Source organism: Pristiophorus japonicus, chromosome X, assembly GCF_044704955.1.
Source record: "Pristiophorus japonicus isolate sPriJap1 chromosome X, sPriJap1.hap1, whole genome shotgun sequence".
Classification (NCBI taxonomy): Eukaryota; Metazoa; Chordata; class Chondrichthyes; family Pristiophoridae; genus Pristiophorus; species Pristiophorus japonicus.
In genome coordinates this window covers 22,953,372-22,975,460 of record NC_092010.1, presented here as the reverse complement: position 1 = coordinate 22,975,460, position 22,089 = coordinate 22,953,372, and the positions used below count along the sequence as shown (strand labels likewise).

The window sequence follows — 22,089 nt, the reverse complement described above, 5'->3', positions numbered from 1 at the left end:
GCAAGGCCAGTTGCACAGCAGCCCAGCGAGGGCCCAACAAATGATTCAACAACACCAGCTTTCACACCGAGATGATCAACCAGGGCAACAAGGGCCCCAGATCGACTCACATTGTAAATAGTTACACTATTAACTTTGAGGCGGGGAGTGTTGTTATATATGTGGACTTGTATTTACTCTGTACAGCCACCAGAGGGCTCATTCCCCGGAGTCCCAAGGGATCCCTTAATCCTTTGGGAGCACAGGAATTTAAGGAGGCTTCACAGGTTGGAGTGGCACTCTGGAGACCTGCAATAAAAGACTAAGTCCACACTTTACTTTGAGCTCACTGTGTTCTGTCTGACTCTTTCTCCATACACTACAGATACTGTCCTTTATTTCTTTAGTTAGCCACGGATGGCTATCTTTTCTTTTACACCCTTTTCTCCTCACTGGAATATATTTTTCTTGAGAGTTGTGAAATATCTCCTTAAATGTAAACCACTGTTCATCAAGCATCCTACACTTTAATCTATTTTCCCAGTCCACTTTAGCCAACTCTGCCCTCTTACCTTTGGCCAGGGACTCCCAGGTGTTGGTGGGGATATTGCATTTTATCAAGGAGGCTTTGAGGGTATCCTTGAAACGTTTCTTCTACCCACCTGGGGCTCGCTTGCTGAGTCAGAGCTCTGAGTAGAGCGCTTGCTTTGAGAGTCTTGTGTCAGGCATGTGAACAATGTGGCCCGCCCAACGGCGCTGGTCGAGTGTGGTCAGTGCTTCGATGCTGGGGATGTTAGCCTGGTCGAAGACACTGACGTTAGTGCGTCTGTCCTCCCAGGGGATTTGTAGGATCTTGCAGAGACATCGTTGGCAGTACTTCTCCAGTGATTTAAGGTGTCTACTGTATGTGGTCCATGTCTCTGAGCCATATAGGAGGGTGGGTATTACTACAGCCCTGTAGACCATGAGCTTGGTGCCAGATGTGAGGGCCTGATCTTACATAGAAACATAGAAACATAGAAAATAGGTGCAAGAGTAGGCCATTCAGCCCTTCGAGCCTGCACCGCCATTCAATAAGATCATGGCTGATCATTCACCTCAGTACCCCTTTCCTGCTTTCTCTCCGTACCCCTTGATCCCCTTAGCCATAAGGGCCATATCTAACTCCCTCTTGAATATATCCAAAGAACTGGCATCAACAACTCTCTGCAGCAGGGAATTCCATAGGTTAACAACTCTCTGAGTGAAGAAGTTTCTCCTCATCTCAGTCCTAAATGGCCTACCCCTTATCCTAAGACTATGTCCCCTGGTTCTGGACTTCCCCAACATCAGGATCATTCTTCCCGCATCTAATCTGTCCAGTCCTGTCAGAATCTTATACGTTTCTATGAGATCCCCTCTCATCCTTCTAAACTCCAGTGAATAAAGGCCCAGTTGATCCAGTCTCTCCTCATATGACAGTCCAGCCATCCCTGGAATCAGTCTGGTGAACCTTCGCTGCACTCGCTCATTAGCAAGAACGTCCTTCCTCAGATTAGGAGACCAAAACTGAACACAATATTCCAGGTGAGGCCTCATTAAGGCCCTGTACAACTGCAGTAAGACCTCCCTGCTCCTATACTCAAATCCCCTAGCTATGAAGGCCAACAACGTTTTGAGTACTGTTGGGGGGGATGACTCATTGGGGGAGGGCAGCAGCAGACAAGTTCATGGCACCGTGGCTGGCGCTGCTGCACAGGAGGGCAAGAAAAAGAGTGGGAGAGCGATAGTGATCGGGGATTCAATTGTGATGGGAATGGATAGGCGTTTCTGCGGCCGCAACCGAGACTCCAGGATGGTATGTTGCCTCCCTGGTGCAAGGGTCAAGGATGTCTCGGAGCGGGTGCAGGACATTCTGAAATGGGAGGGAGAACAGCCAGTTGTTGTGGTGCACATTGGTACCAACGACATAGGTAAAAAAAAGGGATGAGGTCCTACGAAACGAATTTAAGGAGCTAGGAGCTAAATTAAAAAGTAGGACCTCAAAAGTAGTAAACTCGGGATTGCTACCAGTGCCACGTGCTAGTCAGAGTAGGAATCGCAGGATAGCGCAGATGAATACGTGGCTTGAGCAGTGGTGCAGCAAGGAGGGATTCAAATTCCTGGGGCATTGGAACCGGTTCTGGGGGAGGTGGGACCAGTACAAACCGGACGGTCTGCACCTGGGCAGGACCGGAACCAATGTCCCAGGGGGAGTGTTTGCTAGTGCTGTTGGGGAGGAGTTAAACTAATATGGCAGGGGGATGGGAACCAATGCAGGGAGACAGAGGGAGACAAAAGGGAGGCAGAGGCAGGAGACGGAGGGGAGATGGGGGGGGGGGGGGGGGTGGGGGGCGGAGAGGCCCGGGGCGGGGAACAGGAAGGGCCACTGTGCGGCAGAATTCTAAAAGGACAAAGGGTGTTAAAAAAACAAGCCTGAAGGCTTTGTGTCTTAATGCAAGGAGTATCCGCAATAAAGTGGATGAATTAACTGTGCAAATAGATGTTAACAAATATGATGTGATTGGGATTACGGAGACGTGGCTCCAGGATGATCAGGGCTGTGAACTCAACATCCAGGGGTATTCAACATTCAGGAAGGATAGAATAAAAGGAAAAGGAGGTGGGGTAGCATTGCTGGTTAAAGAGGAGATTAATGCAATCGTTAGGAAAGACATTAGCTTGGATGATGTGGAATCTATATGGGTAGAGCTGCAGAACACCAAAGGGCAAAAAACGTTAGTGGGAGTTGTGTACAGACCTCCAAACAGTAGTAATGATGTTGGGGAGGGCATCAAACAGGAAATTAGGGGTGCATGCAATAAAGGTGCAGCAGTTATAATGGGTGACTTTAATATGCACATAGATTGGGCTAGCCAAACTGGAAGCAATACGGTGGAGGAGGATTTCCTGGAGTGCATAAGGGATGGTTTTCTAGACCAATATGTCGAGGAACCAACTAGGGGGGAGGCCATCTTAGACTGGGTGTTGTGTAATGAGAGAGGACTAATTAGCAATCTCATTGTGCGAGGCCCCTTGGGGAAGAGTGACCATAATATGGTGGAATTCTGCATTAGGATGGAGAATGATACAGTTAATTCAGAGACCATGGTCCAGAACTTAAAGAAGGGTAACTTTGAAGGTATGAGGCGTGAATTGGCTAGGATAGATTGGCGAATGATACTTAAGGGGTTGACTGTGGATGGGCAATGGCAGACATTTAGAGACCGCATGGATGAATTACAACAATTGTACATTCCTGTCTGGCGTAAAAATAAAAAAGGGAAGGTGGCTCAACCGTGGCTATCAAGGGAAATCAGGGATAGCATTAAAGCCAAGGAAGTGGCATAGAAATTGGCCAGAAATAGCAGCGAACCCGGGGACTGGGAGAAATTTAGAACTCAGCAGAGGAGGACAAAGGGTTTGCTTAGGGCAGGGAAAATGGAGTACGAGAAGAAGCTTGCAGGGAACATTAAGGCGGATTGCAAAAGTTTCGATAGGTATGTAAAGAGAAAAAGGTTAGTAAAGACAAATGTAGGTCCCCTGCAGTCAGAATCAGGGGAAGTCATAACGGGGAACAAAGAAATGGCAGACCAATTGAACAAGTACTTTGGTTCAGTATTCACTAAGGAGGACACAAGCAACCTTTCGGATAGAAAAGGGGTCAGAGGGTCGAGTAGGGAGGAGGAGCTGAGGGAAATCTTTATTAGTCGGGAAATTGTGTTGGGGAAATTGATGGGATTGAAGGCCGATAAGTCCCCAGGGCCTGATGGACTGCATCCCAGAGTACTTAAGGAGGTGGCCTTGGAAATAGCGGATGCATTGACAGTCATTTTTCAACATTCCATAGACTCTGGATCAGTTCCTATCGAGTGGAGGGTAGCCAATGTAACCCCACTTTTTAAAAAAGGAGGGAGAGAGAAAACAGGGAATTATAGACCGGTCAGCCTGACCTCAGTAGTGGGTAAAGTGATGGAATCAATTATTAAGGATGTCATAGCAGCGCATTTGGAAAATGGTGACATGATAGGTCCAAGTCAGCATGGATTTGTGAAGGGGAAATCATGTTTGACAAATCTTCTGGAATTTTTTGAGGATGTTTCCAGTAAAGTGGACAAAGGAGAACCAGTTGATGTGGTATATTTGGACTTTCAGAAGGCTTTTGACAAGGTCCCACACAAGAGATTAACGTGCAAAGTTAAAGCACATGGGATTGGGGGTAGTGTGCTGACGTGGATTGAGAACTGGTTGTCAGACAGGAAGCAAAGAGTAGGAGTAAATGGGTACTTTTCAGAATGGCAGGCAGGTTCTGTGCTGGGGCCCCAGCTGTTTACATTGTACATTAATGATTTAGACGAGGGGATTAAATGTAGTATCTCCAAATTTGCGGATGACACTAAGTTGGGTGGCAGTGTGAGCTGCGAGGAGGATGCTATGAGGCTGCAGAGTGACTTGGATAGGTTAGGTGAGTGGGCAGATGAAGTATAATGTGGATAAATGTGAGGTTATCCACTTTGGTGGTAAAAACAGAGAGACAGACTATTATCTGAATAGTGACAGATTAGGAAAAGGGGAGGTGCAACGAGACCTGGGTGTCATGGTACATCAGTCATTGAAGGTTGGCATGCAGGTGCAGCAGGCGGTTGAGAAAGCAAGTGGCATGTTGGCCTTATAGCGAGGGGATTTGAGTACAGGGGCAGGGAGGTGTTGCTACAGTTGTACAGGGCCTTGGTGAGGCCACACCTGGAGTATTGTGTACAGTTTCGGTCTCCTAACTTGAGGAAGGACATTCTTGCTATTAGGGAGTGCAGCGAAGGTTCACCAGACTGATTCCCGGGATAGCGGGACTGACATATCAAGAAAGATTGGATCAACTGGGCTTGTATTCACTGGAGTTCAGAAGAATGAGAGGAGACCTCATAGAAACATTTAAAATTCTGACGGGGTTAGACAGGTTAGATGCAGGAAGAATGTTCCCAATGTTGGGGAAGTCCAGAACCAGGGGTCACAGTCTAAGGATAAGGGGTAAGCCATTTAGAACCGAGATGAGGAGAAACTTCTTCACCCAGAGAGTGGTGAACCTGTGGAATTCTCTACCACAGAAAGTTGTTGAGGCCAAGTCACTAAATCTATTCAAAAAGGAGTTAGATGTAGTCCTTACTACTAGCGGGGTCAAGGGGTATGGTGAGAAAGCAGGAATGGGGTACTGAAGTTGCATGTTCAGTCATGAACTCATTGAATGGCTCAAAGGGCCGAATGGCCTACTCCTGCACCTATTTTCTATGTTTCTATATTTCTATGACAAAGGTGTCTGCCTAAATCTCTATATGCAACAAGAATTGAATTGAGGATCCATATCACAGAAGTTCAGCCAGCAAAGCTGTGTAAATTGTACTGTACCATTCATACTATTATAGAGACTAAATTATCAGTGCAAATGTCCTCTCAATCAATGTACACTGTTCGTGTCAGCTGTGGCTCAGTGGGCAGCACACTCGCCTCTGAGTCACAAGGTTGTGGGTTCAAGTCCCACTCCAGAGACTTGCACACAATAATCTTGGCTGATGCTCCAGGGGAGTGCTGAACTGTCGGAGGTGCTGTCTGGTTAGATGAGATGTTAAACTGAGGCCTGTCTGCTCTCTGAGGTGGATGTAAAAGATCTCATGGCACTATTTCGAAGAAGAGGAGGGGAGTTATCCCTCAATCAAAAAAGCAGATGATTTGGTCATTTTCGCATTGCTGTGTGTGGGAGCTTGCTGTGCGAAAATTGACTGCCGCGTTTCCCACATTACAACAGTGACTGCACTTCAAATGTACTTCATTGGCTGTAAAGCACTTTGAGGTGGTCGTGAAAGGTGCTATAAAAATCCAGATCTTTCTTTCTTTCTCTGTGCGGGAGAAGTTGGCACTCAATAGATGCACTGGCTGTGGATTGGTGGGGGTTTCCCACAGATCAGAGCCCTTCTGTTTTTCGAGAATGCAACGGGTACATTATTGGCAAAGTGGCCTACAACGGTGTCAGGAATGCCAAAGCTGGAGGAGCTAGCCAAGCTCGTGGTTATACCCTGACAAAATGGCACATTTGCAAGAATGCTACATTCAGTTGGGCACAGTGATTTAACATATGTAAAGAAAGAAGAAAGACTTGCATTTCTATAGCGCCTTTCATGACCTCAGGATGCCCCAAAGCATTATACAGCCAACGCGGAAATTTTCGAGTGTAGTCACTGTTGTAATGTGGGAAACGCCACAGCCAATTTCCACAAAGAAAGCTCCCACAAACAGCAATGTGATAATGAGCAGATAATCTGGTTTTTTTTGTTATGTTGAGTGAGGGAAAAATATTGGCTATGAGAACTTCCCAGCTCTTCTTCAAGATACTGCCATGGGATCTTTTATGTTCACCTGAGAGGGCAGACAGGGCCTCGGTTTAATGTCTCATTCGAAAGACGGCACCTCCGACAGTGCAGCGCTCCCTCAGTACTGTAGTGCAATGTCAGCTTAGATTAGGTGGTGAAGTCTTTAGAGTGGGACTTGAACCCACAACCTTCTGGCTCAAGGATGAGAGTACTGCTGACACCTGTACTGACATTGCTGCAGCAATATAGATCACAGCGTGCCCTTCTTTTTTCAGAAGTGAAGCGGAAACCAGTAACTCTGAGGGATGGCAGCTGGTGATAATTCCACCATTCACACCCTATCTAGACCCATCTTTTGTTTCCTAACTTGTGCCATCACCATCTCATTTTTGCCCATCATCCCTTTTGTCTTTCTAATCTCTCCTGCCTTCCACCCAATCACAGACCTTCCCTTTTGTTCTTTCCTCCCCTCCTCCTTTCCCTGCCCCTACACTTCCTTAAGAATCTGTTACACCTTGAACTTCTCCAGTTCTGACAAAGGGCCACAGACCCTAAATTCTGTTTCTCTCTCCACAGATGTTGCCTGACCCGCTGAGTGTTTCCAGCATTTTCTGTTTTTATTTCAGATTTCCAGCATCCGCAGTGTTTTGCTTTTTGTAACTCTGAGGGACTCATCGCTTGGCAACACCCTGCATAAACACCACCCCGCGAAGCAAGCATCAGTCCAAAGGCACGTGGCTCTCAAGATGCTGGCACTGAAGTTGACGTAGGAGCGTGGGGTGAGCCATGGAGCAAGAGTGAGGAAGGGAGTGTGTTGAAGAAGAGCTGGCTGGAGCTCTGTGGAGCTTCAGCCTGCCGACGGTCTCTGCTGCGTCACTTCGAGATGCATGGCAACGCTTTCCAAAGAGAAGATGGCGTGCGAGTATCAAGGTGTATGCCAGTCACTTATCTCCATGCACCACGTACTGAAAGGTGGTCTGGATAATGTGGGCGGACCGATCACCCAGATCTGTGCTGCTGCATCCAACTGGATGTCTGTCATGACAGAGCCGGTGTCTGCATGGCAGTCTGCCATTGAGCACACAGCAGCATTAGTGGAGGTCTTCGGCACACCAATGCGAAGCACGTTTTTCATGAATGATCTCCCTGCAGTTAACAATGTGCTGAGCTCTAAATAATGGCTGGTGTAATGTATGCATCTGTGAGGAGGCTCACAGGTTTGTAGAGCTGTTCACTGGAGGAGGCGGGGGTCCCCGATGGAGGGCACTCTACGCGGGGGTCCTCCCACTATTTATCGGGGACTTGGCCTGGAGGGTGGTGCACGGAGCAGCCCCGTGCAATCAGTTTTTAAGTCGGTTCACAGGCTCCCAGGCCGCCTGCAATTTCTGCGGTCTGGAGGAGTCCGTGTTCCATGTGTATGTTGAGTGTGTGAGGTTGCAGCCCCTCTTCCAATATTTGAAGTGGCTGCTCCTCAAATTCTGGCTGCACTTCAGTGCCACACTCCTGATCTTTGGGCACCCTGTGCGGAGGGGAAGCGGGCAGGTCGGAGGACATCCTCGTGGGCCTGCTCCTGGGCCTGGCCAAGGGGACCATTAACCAGTCCAGGCAGCGGGCGGTCGAGGGGGTCGTTCAGCCCGACTGCCTGCCTCTCTTCCGCCGTTACATCCGAGCCAGGATATCCCTGGAGATGGAGCACGCGGTGTCCACCGATACGCTCGCGGCCTTCCGTGAGAGGTGGGCGCCGGAGGGACTGGAGTGCATTATCACCCCCGGCAACCACATTTTAATTTGATTTGTTTTACGTCCAATGTTTAATTTGTTTAATGTGTCGGTTTTAGTGCCCCCCTTTAATCAGGAGGCACTTGATTATTGTTTCAACTTTAAAATAGTTGTAGAGCTGTTGAGTTGGGAGTGGCTTAGCCAGTCATGTGATGTTCACAAGACTCAATAAAACCCCAGCCAGTTGGGTTCGGGGGATCCACGATGAGGCAGGTGGTTGTGAGCCTGGTGGATGAACTGATAATGTGTAGTGTGATTGTTAAACCTTTGCTAGTAAACCAACTAGTTCTTAATAGCAAGGTGGTGCTATGAATTCTAAAGCAAAGAACTCATGAAGCGATTACATTGCAGCTGGCTTCAATGGTTGGTGACTGACTGCAGACAACTACAAGGGAGGGATCCAGAGACCTTGTGGAAGTCCAGGGGTCTTTGCTTGCACAGATCAGAGCTGTATGAGGACCTGGCCTCCAACAGTACTAGGAACGCACGGAGCAGGTGGTTAGCTCTCATGTTGGTGCCCATCCTGTGCCATCACACACCATTGCGCAAATGACAGAAGATGCCCCTGAAAACATGCAGCCTGCTCTATAACTACAACACAGGAATAACTTAGTCGTGTCATCATCGGCGGTCTCTTGGATCGAGGATGACTTGCTTCCACGCCAAAAATGGATGAGTTCACAGGTGTTTCAATGAGCGACCTAATATTCCAGATCCCGAACTACATCTTGAAGGGTGGAAGATGCCTGTGCGTGGATTTTTTTAACGTGTGGTGACCGTTGCACACCAGCCACCACACGGGCTTGACAGAGCTAGGTCTTGGTCCAGTGGCAAGGGTTAACCAGCACGACTGGAGACCAGCTCTGCTGCACGGACCTAGTGCACACAGTGTGGGCAAGCCCGTGCTGCCCCTGGGCCCTCGCCTCTTCTGGGTCCCGAACTCACGCCTCTCCTGGGCCTAGATCACATCGCTCTGCAATCTCTCACCGCTCATACGTAGCGTTTGAGGTAGACCACTCACCATTATTCCACGAGCCAAAAGGGGAAAGCAGAGCAACACATTGACCATATTCACTATTACTCAAGTAAAAATAATGCACTTCACTTATATGTAGCAGTCAGTTCTTTTAATGTACTCATCAGAAAGGCATGCAACAGCTCTAAGAATAATAATACAAGGTATACAGATGGCAGGGCAAGCTGGTTTGGCAAAGCAGATAGGAGGTCCAGGTGAGAAAATCTACTGTGACAACTGCTGCAGGGGCCATGTGCAGGGCTCAAGAGATGAGTTCAGATGAGATGAGGCCCTAATACACCAGTCTCCTTTCCTGCCCTGACTGTTCAGCTACTCGAGGCTCCGATACACCATCGCTCTCCGGGCCCCTCTGATCCTCAGCAATTCCATAGTGAAGTCTCTGTCCAAATTAATATTCTGCACACTTGCTTGGATTCAGGAAACCTTCTCTGAGCCATATTGTAACCCCCATCTCCGCCAGCCCTGAAATTTTAAAGCCTTAAGCGTTGTCCACGAGACTCCTGATTCACCCCCATGCCTTGTAGTTGTGCTTGGCTGCGGTGTGGGGTTGCATGGATGTGCCGACAGAAATAGCTGCTTTGGGTAACCAATGTCCCCAGAGCCAAACCTCTTTTCCTTTTAGAGAGTTGCACAATTTTCTGAGAATTAAGGCATCATGAGCATTCTCCAGGAACAGCGTGATGTGCATGATTTTTCTGGCGGCAGTCGCATGCTCAGAGACAAAAGCCCTTCCTAACTGAGGTATGCAATTGCATTGTGTAAGGATGCGCAAATGGCTACACGCACACAGCCTCTGATGCCCTGTACCTTAGGGAAGGCAGTACTACCATGTCCATGCTTGGTGGTGCACTCGGGAAAGAGATAGGGACAGGCATAATTGTAAAGGTATATTGCAAACTGACCCAGAGATGTCTGCCATGGGTGATTGGAAGCATCCTTTGGCATAGTCATTGAGGACCGCAATAACGTTCATTGCTGCTGGTAGGTGCAGTGTAGATGGTGGACTGCATCTGGCTGGTGGGGGCGGGGGTGTCTTGTTCTCTAACATGCCAGCTGACCCGAAGTCTCCTCTGGTACTGATCCTCTCTAAGGGCTGTTCATTGCATGGGGCACTGGGTCACCTTCTTCGTTCCCCTGACTCTTCTTGGATGGCATCTCCTGCAGTCCGTGCTTCTCTAAGGACATAAGAAATAGAAGCAGGAGTAGGCCATTTGGCCCCTCGAGTCTGCTCCACCATTCAGTAAGATCATGGCTGATCTTCTACCTCAACTTCACCTTCCCGCCCGATCTCCTTATCCCTTGATTCCCTTATTATGCAAAAATCTATCGATCTCAGTCTTGAATATACTCAACGACTGACCCTCCACAGTCCTCTGGGGTAGAGAATTCCAAAGATTCACCATCCTCTGAGTGAAGAAATTTCTCCTCATCTCAGTCCTAAATGGCCGATCCCTTATTCTGAGACTGTGACCCCTGGTTCTAGACTCTCCAGCCTGGGGGAAACATCCTCCCTGCATCTACCCTGTCAAGCCCTATATGAACTTTATACATTTCACTGAGATCACCTCTCATTCTTCTAAATTCTAGGGAATTTAGGCCTAGTCTACTTAATCTCTCCTCATCCCAGGAATCAGTCTGGTGAACCTTCGTTGCACTCCCTCTGTGGCAAGTGTATCCTTCCTTAGGTAAGGAGACCCAAACTGTACACAGTACTCCAGGTGTGGTCTCACCAGGGCCCTAATTGCAGTAAAACTTCTTAACTCTTATACTCCAATCCTTTTGTAATAAAGGTTAACATACCATTTGCTTTCCTAATTACTTGCTGTACCTGCATGTTAACTTTCAGTAATTGGTGTACAAGGACACCCAGGTCCCTCTGAACACCAACATTTCCCAATCTCTCACCGTTTAAAAAATATTCTGCTTTTCTAGTTTTCCTACCAAAGTGGATAACTTCACATTTCTCCACATTATATTCCATTTGCCATGTTCTTGCCCACTCACTTAGCCTGTCTATATCCCTTTGCAGCCTCTTTTCATCCTCCTCAGAACTTACATTCCCACCTAGCTTTATATCGTCCGCAAACTTGAATACATTACACTTGGTCCCCTCATCCAAATCATTGATATAGATTGTAAATAGCCGAGGTCCAAGCACTGATCCTTGTGGTACCCCACTAGTTAGCCTGCCAACCTGAAAATGACCCGTTTATTCCTACTCTGTTTTCTGTCTGTTAACCAATCCTCAATTCTTGCTAGTATATTACCCCTAATCCCATGAGCCTTAATTTTGTGCAATAACCTCTTGTGTGGCACCTTATCGAATGCTTTTTGAAAATCCAAATACACTACATCCACTGGTTCCCCCTTCTCTACCCTGCTAGTTGCAACCTCAAAAACCTCTAACAGATTTGCCAAATATGATTTATTTTTCACAAATCCGTGTTGACTCTGCCTAATCATATTATGATTTTCTAAGTGCCCTGTTACCACGTCCTTAATAATAGATTCTAGCATGTTCCGTACTACTGATGTCAGGCTAACTGGCCTGTAGTTCCCTGTTTTCTTTGCTTTCTTGAATAGCGGTGTTACATTTGCTCACTTCCGATCTGCGGGGACCATTCCAGAATTTAGGGAATGTTGGAAGATCAAAGCCAACGCACCCACTATCTCTGTAGCCACCTCGTTTAGAACCCTAGGATGTTGGTCATCACTTCCGGGGGGATTTGTCGGCTTTTAGTCCCATTAGTTTCTCCCGAGACCCGTGCCAATGCTACACTGGGCGCTATACTCACATTGTCCCGCAGACAGAAACAGGGTGCGTTTCTGCTGGCATCCTTAGCTGCTCTAGCACCAGCTTTTATTGCACATGTACGTGAGAAATTCAAGGCGGCATCATTTTTGCGCGAGGTTTCCCCCATTGGACCTTTTAGCGCTGCGAGTGTTTGTGAATGTGCACTATATCAGGAAGGCAGTTTAGGAGCAGTGCTGGAGCAGACAAAAGCTTTATTAGCACAAACTCCACAAATGAGCCGCTTAATTTGTGCATAGAGTAGATGTGACAACTGGAGAATCTTCTTCCCAAGTGGACAGGTTTTTCTTTACATTGAACGAGAAGGGACATCTTCTTATCCTAACATTGAAAAAAGTTGGTTTAAAAATATATATTAACAATAGAAAAGTATATGCATTTTGCAACAACATCTTACATTTTCTCCTACATTGCAAATACAGTCTACATTTGAAGCCTGGTTAAAGTCTCGAAGTGCAGGTGTCCCTCAGTACTTGAGCTGCCCCAATGTGAGGTCCAGATGCAGGAGCAGAAGAAACCAGCCTTGCAAAGCCTTAAAAGTTTACAGATGGGGACTCAACTGCATGACAACACAATGTGCAATGAGTTACACCATTTCCTGGCAACATCAGAATCAAGCACCTTCTGTACATAATGACTGGTAAGGCACTGTAAATATAGTCTATGGTTTTTAACCTATACAAAATTTACACATTTCATTATGGCATCAGACATGCTAAGTACTACAATTGATTCAGTGCTCCCCATGTGAGATAAAAACATGTTATTCCCAGTCATAATGCTCTCTATATAGGATAAATTCAGACAATTATGCCCAAGCCATAACAGTACTATATATCTCTTTCACCCTTGCTCCCTCACAAGGTCCACCAGTCAATAGACCAATTGATTGGAACCTTTTGTCATATGGGTGACCATAAGCTGAAGCCAGGAATAGTCACTTGAAAATGCTCACAGCCCATGTAAGTATCCAAAAGGTGGATGTTACCAATACCATTTTGGTGTTATAGCTAAGGAGCCAACTGATAATAAGTGGATTCATGAAAGAAATCATAGATTACCCCCCCTCCCCTCCTCCTCACCACAGAAAAATGCTGTTTCCATTGGTACAATGGGCTTTGCTCAATGAGCTGAATGACCTCCCTTCTGTGCCGTGTATTTCCATAATTCTATCATACACAAGTCTCAAAACTTTCCTATAAGGGGGTACTACGAAGTCAAGTTTATCCACTCTTGGGTCTAGGAGTATTAACAACACTTAGCAAAAGTGAACCTTTTAAAACATCCAAGTTAATACCAATAATTTGTGCCATATTGCATGAGTGTAGTCTTCTCAACTGCAGATATTTGCCTTCAGAGCTTCCAGTCAGGGCTGTGTTAATCTTGAGTATTGACTAAACCATAGTGTGAAATATCCATGCAGAATATGTCAGGGACACATTACAAGGTTTAGTCTGTCACACTTCCGGCTTCTCAGTCTCTACTGTCCAGGACTGGCCTTCAAAGAACCGATTTCTTTAATAGCGGATCACTGAAATAAATTCAGTCTTGATCTCATTATTTTTTTTAAAACACATCTGCCCCAATGTTTCTCGACCCTCGTTTTTAACTCTTTTGATGTTGAAGACCACAAGAATGTGCAACACAAAAATGTCACCACATTGTTTTGAGTTTAGGATTCCGGGCCATGACAATATGGGGGCAGAGGGAGAGAGTACCTCTAACCAGTACTGTCATCTTCTCCGAGAGCGTCTGGTCTCACAAGTGTGTCAAAGCTCTATGATTAGATTGAATTGTCAAAACTGCAATGTAGCAAAAGAGACTTTTTTTTTCCCAACAATCTGTATGCTGAATAAAATAAGTACAGCATTTTGAAAAACAGCAAACCCAACTAGCGCATAGCATACTTGTCCAATTCCTGAAGCAATTCAATTTTAAACTGGTTCCAGTGTAAGTTTGACTCCCTGCTCGTACTGCAACATCAAATATGATGGCTGGGGTCCAGTTCCACAGGCATGTAGCTTGGCAGCTTTTCTAGAAAGGTAAAGTGTCCAGGAATAGTTTATCGACAATGGCAGGTGGAGGAACCAGGTCGGCAAGCTTCAGGTAGAAAATGCGCTGTAGTCCTTGTGTGCAAAGGGTACAGAGTTCAGGTAGCTTGCCCAAAAGCTTGGATAAGTAGTTTGGCCGGATCTGCTCGCCTGCACTGGATGTGACGTGGTCTTTCAGACAAGTTATAATCTTGGTCTGCAAATCTTCAACTTTCTTGGGTTCTTTTAAGCCGTGCCGGTCTGAAATATCGCAAAAGCCAATACAGACCATGAAATTAATTTTCAGAAATGGATGCAAAACTACAGACAGTAATTCAAAACTTTAAAGCCAAGGATCATTTGGGCCCATGTGAAAGAAGTTGTTCTCTCTCTTGCATGAAGATATGTTTTTTTAATTAAATCTAGAGCGAGAGAGAGAATGGATAAGCAGATTGCTTGCAAGGTTCTCCACTCACTGCCTACTCTCTCTCGGCCCCCTCATTCACTGGGGAGAGTCTTCTCTCTGGCCGCTATCTATGAAGTTCCGTCACAGATAGAGGCCCTGGGAGAAGAGGCCTGGAGGCCGGTCCTCATAGTTGGAGAACAGTACTAGACCTAGGGATACAGAAAAGGATAAGAAAACTAAAGAGGAGAATGCAAAAACCAATCAAGTTACATTTGTCTTTAATTATTTCATCTCGGGTTGCTGGTGATGCGGGCAAGGAGACATTTATTGCATGGTCCATAGTTACCCCAAAATTGTTTTTGCTTGGTCACTTTAGAAAGCAGAGTTTATTAAGAGCCAACGATATAGTGTGGGGCTGAAGTCATGTATAGGCCAGACCGGGTAGTAGAGCTCCCAACCCTCCCGTTTTCAGGCGGGAATCTCCCGAGCGCTGCCACTGGCAACTCCGGGAGAGAAGTTGGTTCAGCGATGACCTCCTTTTTGTTGCATGTCTAGAGGACAATCAGTGAGTAATTGTGTGAAAGTACATTGATTGCGGTCGCGAGGAAGGACATATATAAAACTGATGGTCCAGAATTTCCCTTCAGCCTCTACATCTCTAATAGGCATCAAACCGACGTGGGCTTCAAACCAGAAACTTCTGATAAAAACGCCCCTTTATGGTTTCCATGTGCAATGTTGGCCGGATGGAAAGATTTGTGGACTGAAGCTTGGGCTCGCGCTCTATTCAGAGAAGGTTCACCAGAGATGAAGGGGTTGACTTATGAAGAAAGGTTGAGCAGGTTGGGCCTATACTCATTTAGTTTAGAAGAATGAGAGGTGATCTTATTGAAAGGTATAAGATTCGGAGGGGGCTCGACAAGGTAGATGCAGAGAGGATGTTTCCCCTCATGGGAGAATCTAGAACGAGGGGGCATAGTTTCAGAATAAGGCGTCGCCGATTTAAAACGGAGATGAGGAGGAATTTCTTCTCTCAGAGGGTCGTGAATCTTTGGAATTCTCTGCCACACAGAGCTGTGGAGGCTGGGCCATTGAATATATTTAAGGCGGAGATAGACAGATTTTTGAACGATAAGGGCGTCAAGGGTTATGGGGAGCGGGCGGGGAAGTGGAGCTGAGCCCAAGATCAGATCAGCCATGATATTATTGAATGGCGGAGCAGGCTCGAGGGGCCCAATGGCCTACTCCTGCTCCTATTTCTTATGTTCTTATTTTCTATTGGACCAGAGGCAGAGTGGTGCCATCTGAATCCATGGGAAAAGGGGACAGGAGGAACTCACCGGTGATGACAACCAATGCCGCAAGGCAGGAGAAGCTGGACATGTCGATCTTCATCCGTTGCAGGGTGGAGGAGAAGTCAATGATGGAGTCAATCCATTCACCGAAGCCGCGCACACACTGCTGGCGGTGGAGGACAATGCCATTGCAGAAGATGAGCTTGCCTTCGTCAGGGTTGGACCTGCAAGCAACATGTCAACACAATATCTCAACAGAGTTGTACTAGGTTCAAGGAAGCCAATCTTCCTGCCTGCCTTGGACTAAAGAATAAGGAGGATAAAATAAATCACACTGGATACTTCCCTTCAATCCAGAATTAATTTCACACCGACAGAGGTAACTTCAGGATAGTTTTACTGCGATTTCTCGCAAGGCACACTGCTATTTGCAGGAATATCTATTTGCTGCAAACTGGGATTTCTCGGCCAAGCAACGGCATATTATTCACTCCACTGTAATTTCTTGGACTGTTCTGTTGACAATATCAGGATTGAGTGTCACTTATGCTCTTTGCATCTCTTCATCCAGAGCATGTTTAATTGGAATTGAAGATGTAAAAAAGAGCGATGCAACACAATTTGGCAACAACACTGAAAATGATGAGCCAGGCATTTGGATAGCTGGCCTCGGCGGTCCTGGGTTGGGGAGGGGCTAGAAATCAAACCAGCCACGCCCATTCCTGATTGTTATCCCATGACTGGAAGAGTGTGTATATGCACGTTGGTTGAGAACAGGATTGGGATCAGCCTTAATGTCTCCCATCATCGAATAGCCTGCTAACAGATTATCCGGTCATTGCTGTTTGTGGGAGCTTGCTGTGCGCAAATTGGATGCCTCAATTTCCTGCATTACAACAGTGACTACACTTCAAAAGTACTTTGTTGGTTGTGAAGGGCTTTGGGATGTCCTGAGGTGGTGAAAGGTGCTATATAAATGCAAGTTATTTCTTTAACACTCAGAAGAAGCACTCAGTACAGGGGGGATGATGTTATCGTGAAACTGTACACCAACATAATTCATTGTCTTCAGGAGAGGAGAGAACAAATGGGGGCAAAAGTGCTTTAATAAAATGAAGTACTGACAGATGGGGTTGCTGGGTGAAGTTACCTACCTGTAGGCCAACCTGAGGATGAATACCTCTAAGAAGGCGGATTCCAGCAGTAGATCCTGATCTTCCTTGGGCAAAGCACTAAACCCTGAGATCTTCTCCGCCCACTTGCGTATCATTTCCATCGAACCTGCCAGTAATTCATAAAACTGTCGGATGTCACCTGTCTCATCCTCCTCTGACTGATAAGTGCTGGATTCCTGAAACTGTACCAGACATTTTAAATCAACCGGAGAATATTTATTTTGCACAGAACAATTATAGCATTTTTAAAAATAAGTAACAAAGAAAAAACAAGGAATGTCATCATTCATTTGGTACAAACTGGGGTTTCTCTGCGAAGCTTTCAACAGAGCATTGGACTTGCAAGCAAATTTCCAACTTTGCAAATTGGCTGAAAGTCTAATTAGACAGAAAATGCATGCTGCTTTCTGATTGCATTTATTCCAGAGCTGGACAGGCGATGTAGAAGTGATTACTCAAATCATTTCTGAACGCAAATTTCACACTCGCACAAGTGAAGTTGGCGCCAGGCATTTCTTTTTTTTTCGCGCAGAGCTGCATATTTGCTGCCTTCTGATCCTTTGCGCCCGTGCGCGCTAACTATTACGTGAATGTTAGCGACACATTTGCCGCCGTTTCAAGTAAATCGTTTGGAGAAAGTGGCTCGGGGTGGAATTCCCAATAAGCAAACAGCCTCCTGGCTGGTGAATGGCGTGTCGTAAGGGAGGGAGGCGGGGCCTACATAAGAAAGAAGCCTTTTTGTGCCCACTTAAAGCTTCTCAAAATAGACCAAAAAAGATGACGTACAAAGGACCCAGATTGCCAGAACTAGTCGGAGCCGTATACTGGCGCTAGAGCCAAAGAGGCCCCGCCAAAGTAAGTTTGAAATGATGTTTGTGGCCCCACAAAAATAACTTGTGCCGCTGTTGCCCCGGGCAACACCTCCCAACCAGGACTTACCTGGCTGCTGCCTGGGCGGCCTCAGGGCCGCCCGAAGGTGCCCGCAGCTTGCCGGTTTGATTTAAATTGGGCCCGGGCCTAAAAATTGGCTGTGGTCTCTCCGCTGCTGGAATGGACGAGCAACTGGCCGGCCGCCCAAGAGTTAAAATCGGCCCAGTGATTGGCAAATAAGTCCGAAGAATTTCACTGGATTGCAAGCTGGCAATTGCATATACATATATCCAAATGTCATTGCAAATGTATTATTGGTTATATGCTGCCTCCTTCTCACCAGCCCCCCGCCCGATACAAACATTTTTTTTTAACCTCTCAACTGTTTTTTCCTCATATTTACCTTGGAATAATCTAGATTGGACATGATTGGGTTGGAATCAATATGTGCCCTGACCAGTGTTGTGATGAGACTAACTGGAGCATTTGAAGGCGTGGCTTCTTGAACATTCTTTGGTTTGGATGGAAGACGACCTCTACGACCTTTCAGGCTGTCTGTGCGGACCACTGGAAGATTAAAAAAAAGTTAGAGTTGGTTTTAAGCCTCTTAGGCCGAGAAGTGTATCTCGCCATTGAAGATAGCGGATGCACAAAGTAAGCGTTAACAGAGAGGAATTTTGAGAGTTTACGCAAGCGATGTGTTCGTCCACTTCCAGCGCCTCTTGTAAAACTCATGCACATAAATTGGCGTTACAAAACAGTTGCACACAGACCCGAGGCCAGTCTATTTTTGCTGCTTCTTTAGGCCTTGTTATCTAGCAATTCTTTGGCTTGACTTTCTGCGCTTGTTTACATCCAATAAAGGCTGCCGCTATAGCAACAGAGCGGAGCAGGCAGAGTTTCAGCAGGGAACAGCGTACCCACTGATACTCTGCTCCTCAAACAGCTCGTGGATTCACTCCCCCTTCACAACTGTCCCCGAACCTGGACATTGGTTCATCGGTGCTCCAAGCTGGCTCCAACTTGCCTACTAGTGCTGGAATGGACGGGCACCTGGCCGGCCGCCCAAGAGTTAAAATCGGCACCGGTGAAGAAAGGTTGAGCAGGGTGGGCCAATACCCATTGGAATTTGGAAGAATGAGAGGTGATCTTATTGAAACGTATAAGATACTGAGGGGGCTCGACAGGGTAGATGCAGAGAGGATGTTTCCCCTCGTGGGGGAATCTCGAACCAGGGGGCATAGTTTCAGAATAAGGGGTCGCCCATTTAGAACTGAGATGAGAAGGAATTTCTTCTCTCAGAGGGTCAGGAATCCATGGAATTCTCTGCCCCAGGGAGCTGTGGAGGCTGGGTCATTGAATATATTTAATGTGGCGATAGATAGATTTTTGAATGATAAGGGAGTAAAGGGTTATGGGGATCAGGCAGGGAAGTGGAGCTGAGTCCATGATCAGATCAGCCATGATCTTATTAAACGGTGGAGCAGGCTCGAGGGGCCAAATGGCCTATTCCTGATCCTATTTCTTATGTTCTAAGTCAACTACATACCACCACCACTGGACCTCAGAGTCTAACTTTGGGCTCTCTCATATCGTCACCTAACTGCTTAGAACCAGAACAAGTCTTTCCTAATCCCCGATGCCAACGCAACCTGATTTCCCTCTGTGTCCATTCGCATGCCCATTTTTGCTACTGCTGTTGAACCGAGCCCATTACTTTCATCCCCCGTTTTACTCTTGGCCTCTTGGTGCCTTATCTCCCATGTCCTCTCCTTCCTATCACCCAGACATGTCACTTGGGTATTTTGCATCCCTCACAATCTCTATCCCAATCCATCGCTGCTGTTCTACCTTCCTACTCACTTTCCAGCTGTCCCTGGCTTGAACCTCCCTTGGATAAGCCCACAGCTACCCTCTGTCCTCTCATGGTACTCTCCAAAGGGCCCATCGAGGCACCCATCACTGTTCCTTATGAGCAGCAACCCCAACTGCCTCACCCTTCTTTCTCGCCGACCTTCCCACCCAGCCCACCTGCTGAGGGCAAACCTCGCCAAGCTCCTTCTCGTCCCACTCACCCTACACACCATTAGCGCCTTAGACTCTTCCAGCGGATCAACAGTTACCACGCCTCTCTGTATTTCCCTTCAGAATGACCACCCTCCGATTAGGTATCTACCCCTGCCACAGGACTGAGACGACGCCAATCAAATCCCTTTCTGCAGCCTTTGACACAGTCGACCACACCATTCATCCTCCTTCACCGCCTCTTCGCAGTTGACCAGCCCGCGTTTGGTTCCATTCTTACCCATCCAATCATAGCCAGAGCATCTCCAGCAATGGTTTCTCTTTCCACCCCATCCCAACAAGAGGAGGCCATTCAGCCCCTCGAACCGGTTCCTCCATTCAATGCGATCATGGCCGATCTGTATCTTAACTCCATCGGCCCGCCTTGGTTCCGGAACCCTCAATACCCTTACCCAACATAAATCTGTAAAACTCACTTTTGACATTTTTAATTGATCTCCAGTCTCAACAGCATTTTGGGGGAGAGAGTTCCAGATTCCCACTGCCCTTTGTGTGGAGAAGCGCTTCCTGACATCATCCCTGAACGGCCTGGCTCTAATTTTAAGGTTATGCCCCCTTGTTCTGGACTCCCCTCCCACCAGAGGAAATAGTTTTTCTCTGTCTATCCGATCAACGACTTAAATCATCCTAAACACCTCCATTAGATCACCCCTTAATCTTCAATACTCAAGGGAATACAAGCCTAATCTGAGCAGCCTATCCTCAAAATGTAACCCTTTTAGCCCCGGTATCAGTCTGGTGAATCTGCGCTGCTCCCTCTCCAAGCCTAATATGTCCTTCCTGAGATGCAGTGCCCAGAACGGAACCCAGTGCTCCAACGCAGTCTAACCAGAACTTTGTAGTGGCAAAACTCCCACCCCCTTGTATTCCAGCCCCCAAGAGTCCCCCAAAGATCTATCCTCGGCCCCCTTCCTCTTCCTCATCTACATGCTGCCCTCTGGCAACATCTTCCAAATACATGTGGTCAGTTCCCACATGCACGCGGATGACACCCAACGCCATCTCTTCACTGCTGCTCGCGACCCCTCCTCTGCCTCTGTGTTGTCAAACTGCTCTTCCGACATCCAATCTCGGACAAGTTGCAATTTCCTCCTGGGAAGATCGAAGCCGTTGCTTTCAGCCCCTGCCACAAATTGTGTCCCCTTACCACTGAGTCTGTGGCCCCTCCCCAGCCATTGTCTCAGGCTGAACTGGAGCTCGGCATGCTATACAGCTGAGCTGTGTTTCTGACCCCATATCCTCTCCATCACAAAGGCCACCTACCATCACTGTGTACCATCACCCGTCTCCGCCCCTACCTCAGCTGCTGCTGAAACCCTCATCCATGCCTTTGTCACCTCCAGACTCGACTACTCCGATGCTTTTCTGGTTGGCCTCCCATCCTCCACCCTCCATAAACTTGAGCTCATCCAAAACTCTGCTGCCCATATCCTATCCAGCACCTAGTTCCGCTCACCCATCACCCCTGTACTTGCTACTTAAATTGGCTCCCGTTCCCCCAACACCACCAATTTAAAATTCTCATCTTTGTGTTCAAATCCCTCCCCTCCCGAGCTCTGTACACTTCTCCAGCCCTACAACCCTCCGAGAACTCTGCGTTTCTCCAACCCTGGCTTCTTATCCACCCATTCCATTTGCTGCACCATTGGTGGCTATCACTTCAGCCGTCTGGGCCCTAACCTCTCGAATTCCCTCCCTAATCCTTTCTGCCTCTCCACCTCACTCTCCCCCTTTAAGCTCTTCTTTAAAACCAACCGCTTTGACCAAGCTTTAACTTTCCTCGTATCTCCTTCTTTGGCTTGGCATCCATTTGTGTCTGATTATGCCTATGTGTAGCATCGTGAGATGTTTTACAATGTTAAAGGTACTACAACAACAACAACTTGTATTTATATAGCGCCTTTAATGTAGCGAAACGTCCCAAAGCGCTTCACGGGAGTATTATGAGACACAAAATTTGACACTGAGCCACATAAGAAAAAATTAGCGCAGGTGACCTAAAGTTTGGTCAAAGAAATAGGTTTTAAGGAGCGTCTTGAAGGAGGAAAGAGAGGTCGAGAGGTGGAGAGGTTTAGGCAGGGAGTTCCAGAGCTTGGGGCCTCGGCAGCTGAAGGCACGGCCATCGATGGTTGAGTGATTATAATCAGGGATGCTCAAGAGGGCAGAATTAGAGGAGCGCAGGTATCGCGGGGGGTTGTGGGGCTGGAGGAGATTACAGAGATAGGGAGGGGCGAGGGCCATGGAG

At 47.1% G+C, this 22,089-nt stretch overlaps 1 protein-coding gene across 5 annotated transcripts in view; it reads right to left on the bottom strand.

Moving 5' to 3' along the window:
* Window positions 1–9,279: 9,279 nt before the first annotated feature.
* Window positions 9,280–22,089, bottom strand: part of LOC139240926 (nuclear receptor subfamily 4 group A member 1-like) — a 91,842-nt gene continuing 79,032 nt past the window's right edge. For all 5 annotated transcript variants that reach the window (XM_070869457.1, XM_070869459.1, XM_070869458.1 and 2 more), the window contains exons 4-7: window positions 18,163–18,326; window positions 16,869–17,071; window positions 15,760–15,938; window positions 9,280–14,274 (exon numbers count right to left, since the gene is read on the bottom strand). In XM_070869457.1, the coding sequence (XP_070725558.1) occupies window positions 14,018–14,274; window positions 15,760–15,938; window positions 16,869–17,071; window positions 18,163–18,326 (803 nt within the window). In that variant the 3' untranslated portion in view covers window positions 9,280–14,017. The remainder of the gene's footprint in view (window positions 14,275–15,759; window positions 15,939–16,868; window positions 17,072–18,162; window positions 18,327–22,089) is intronic.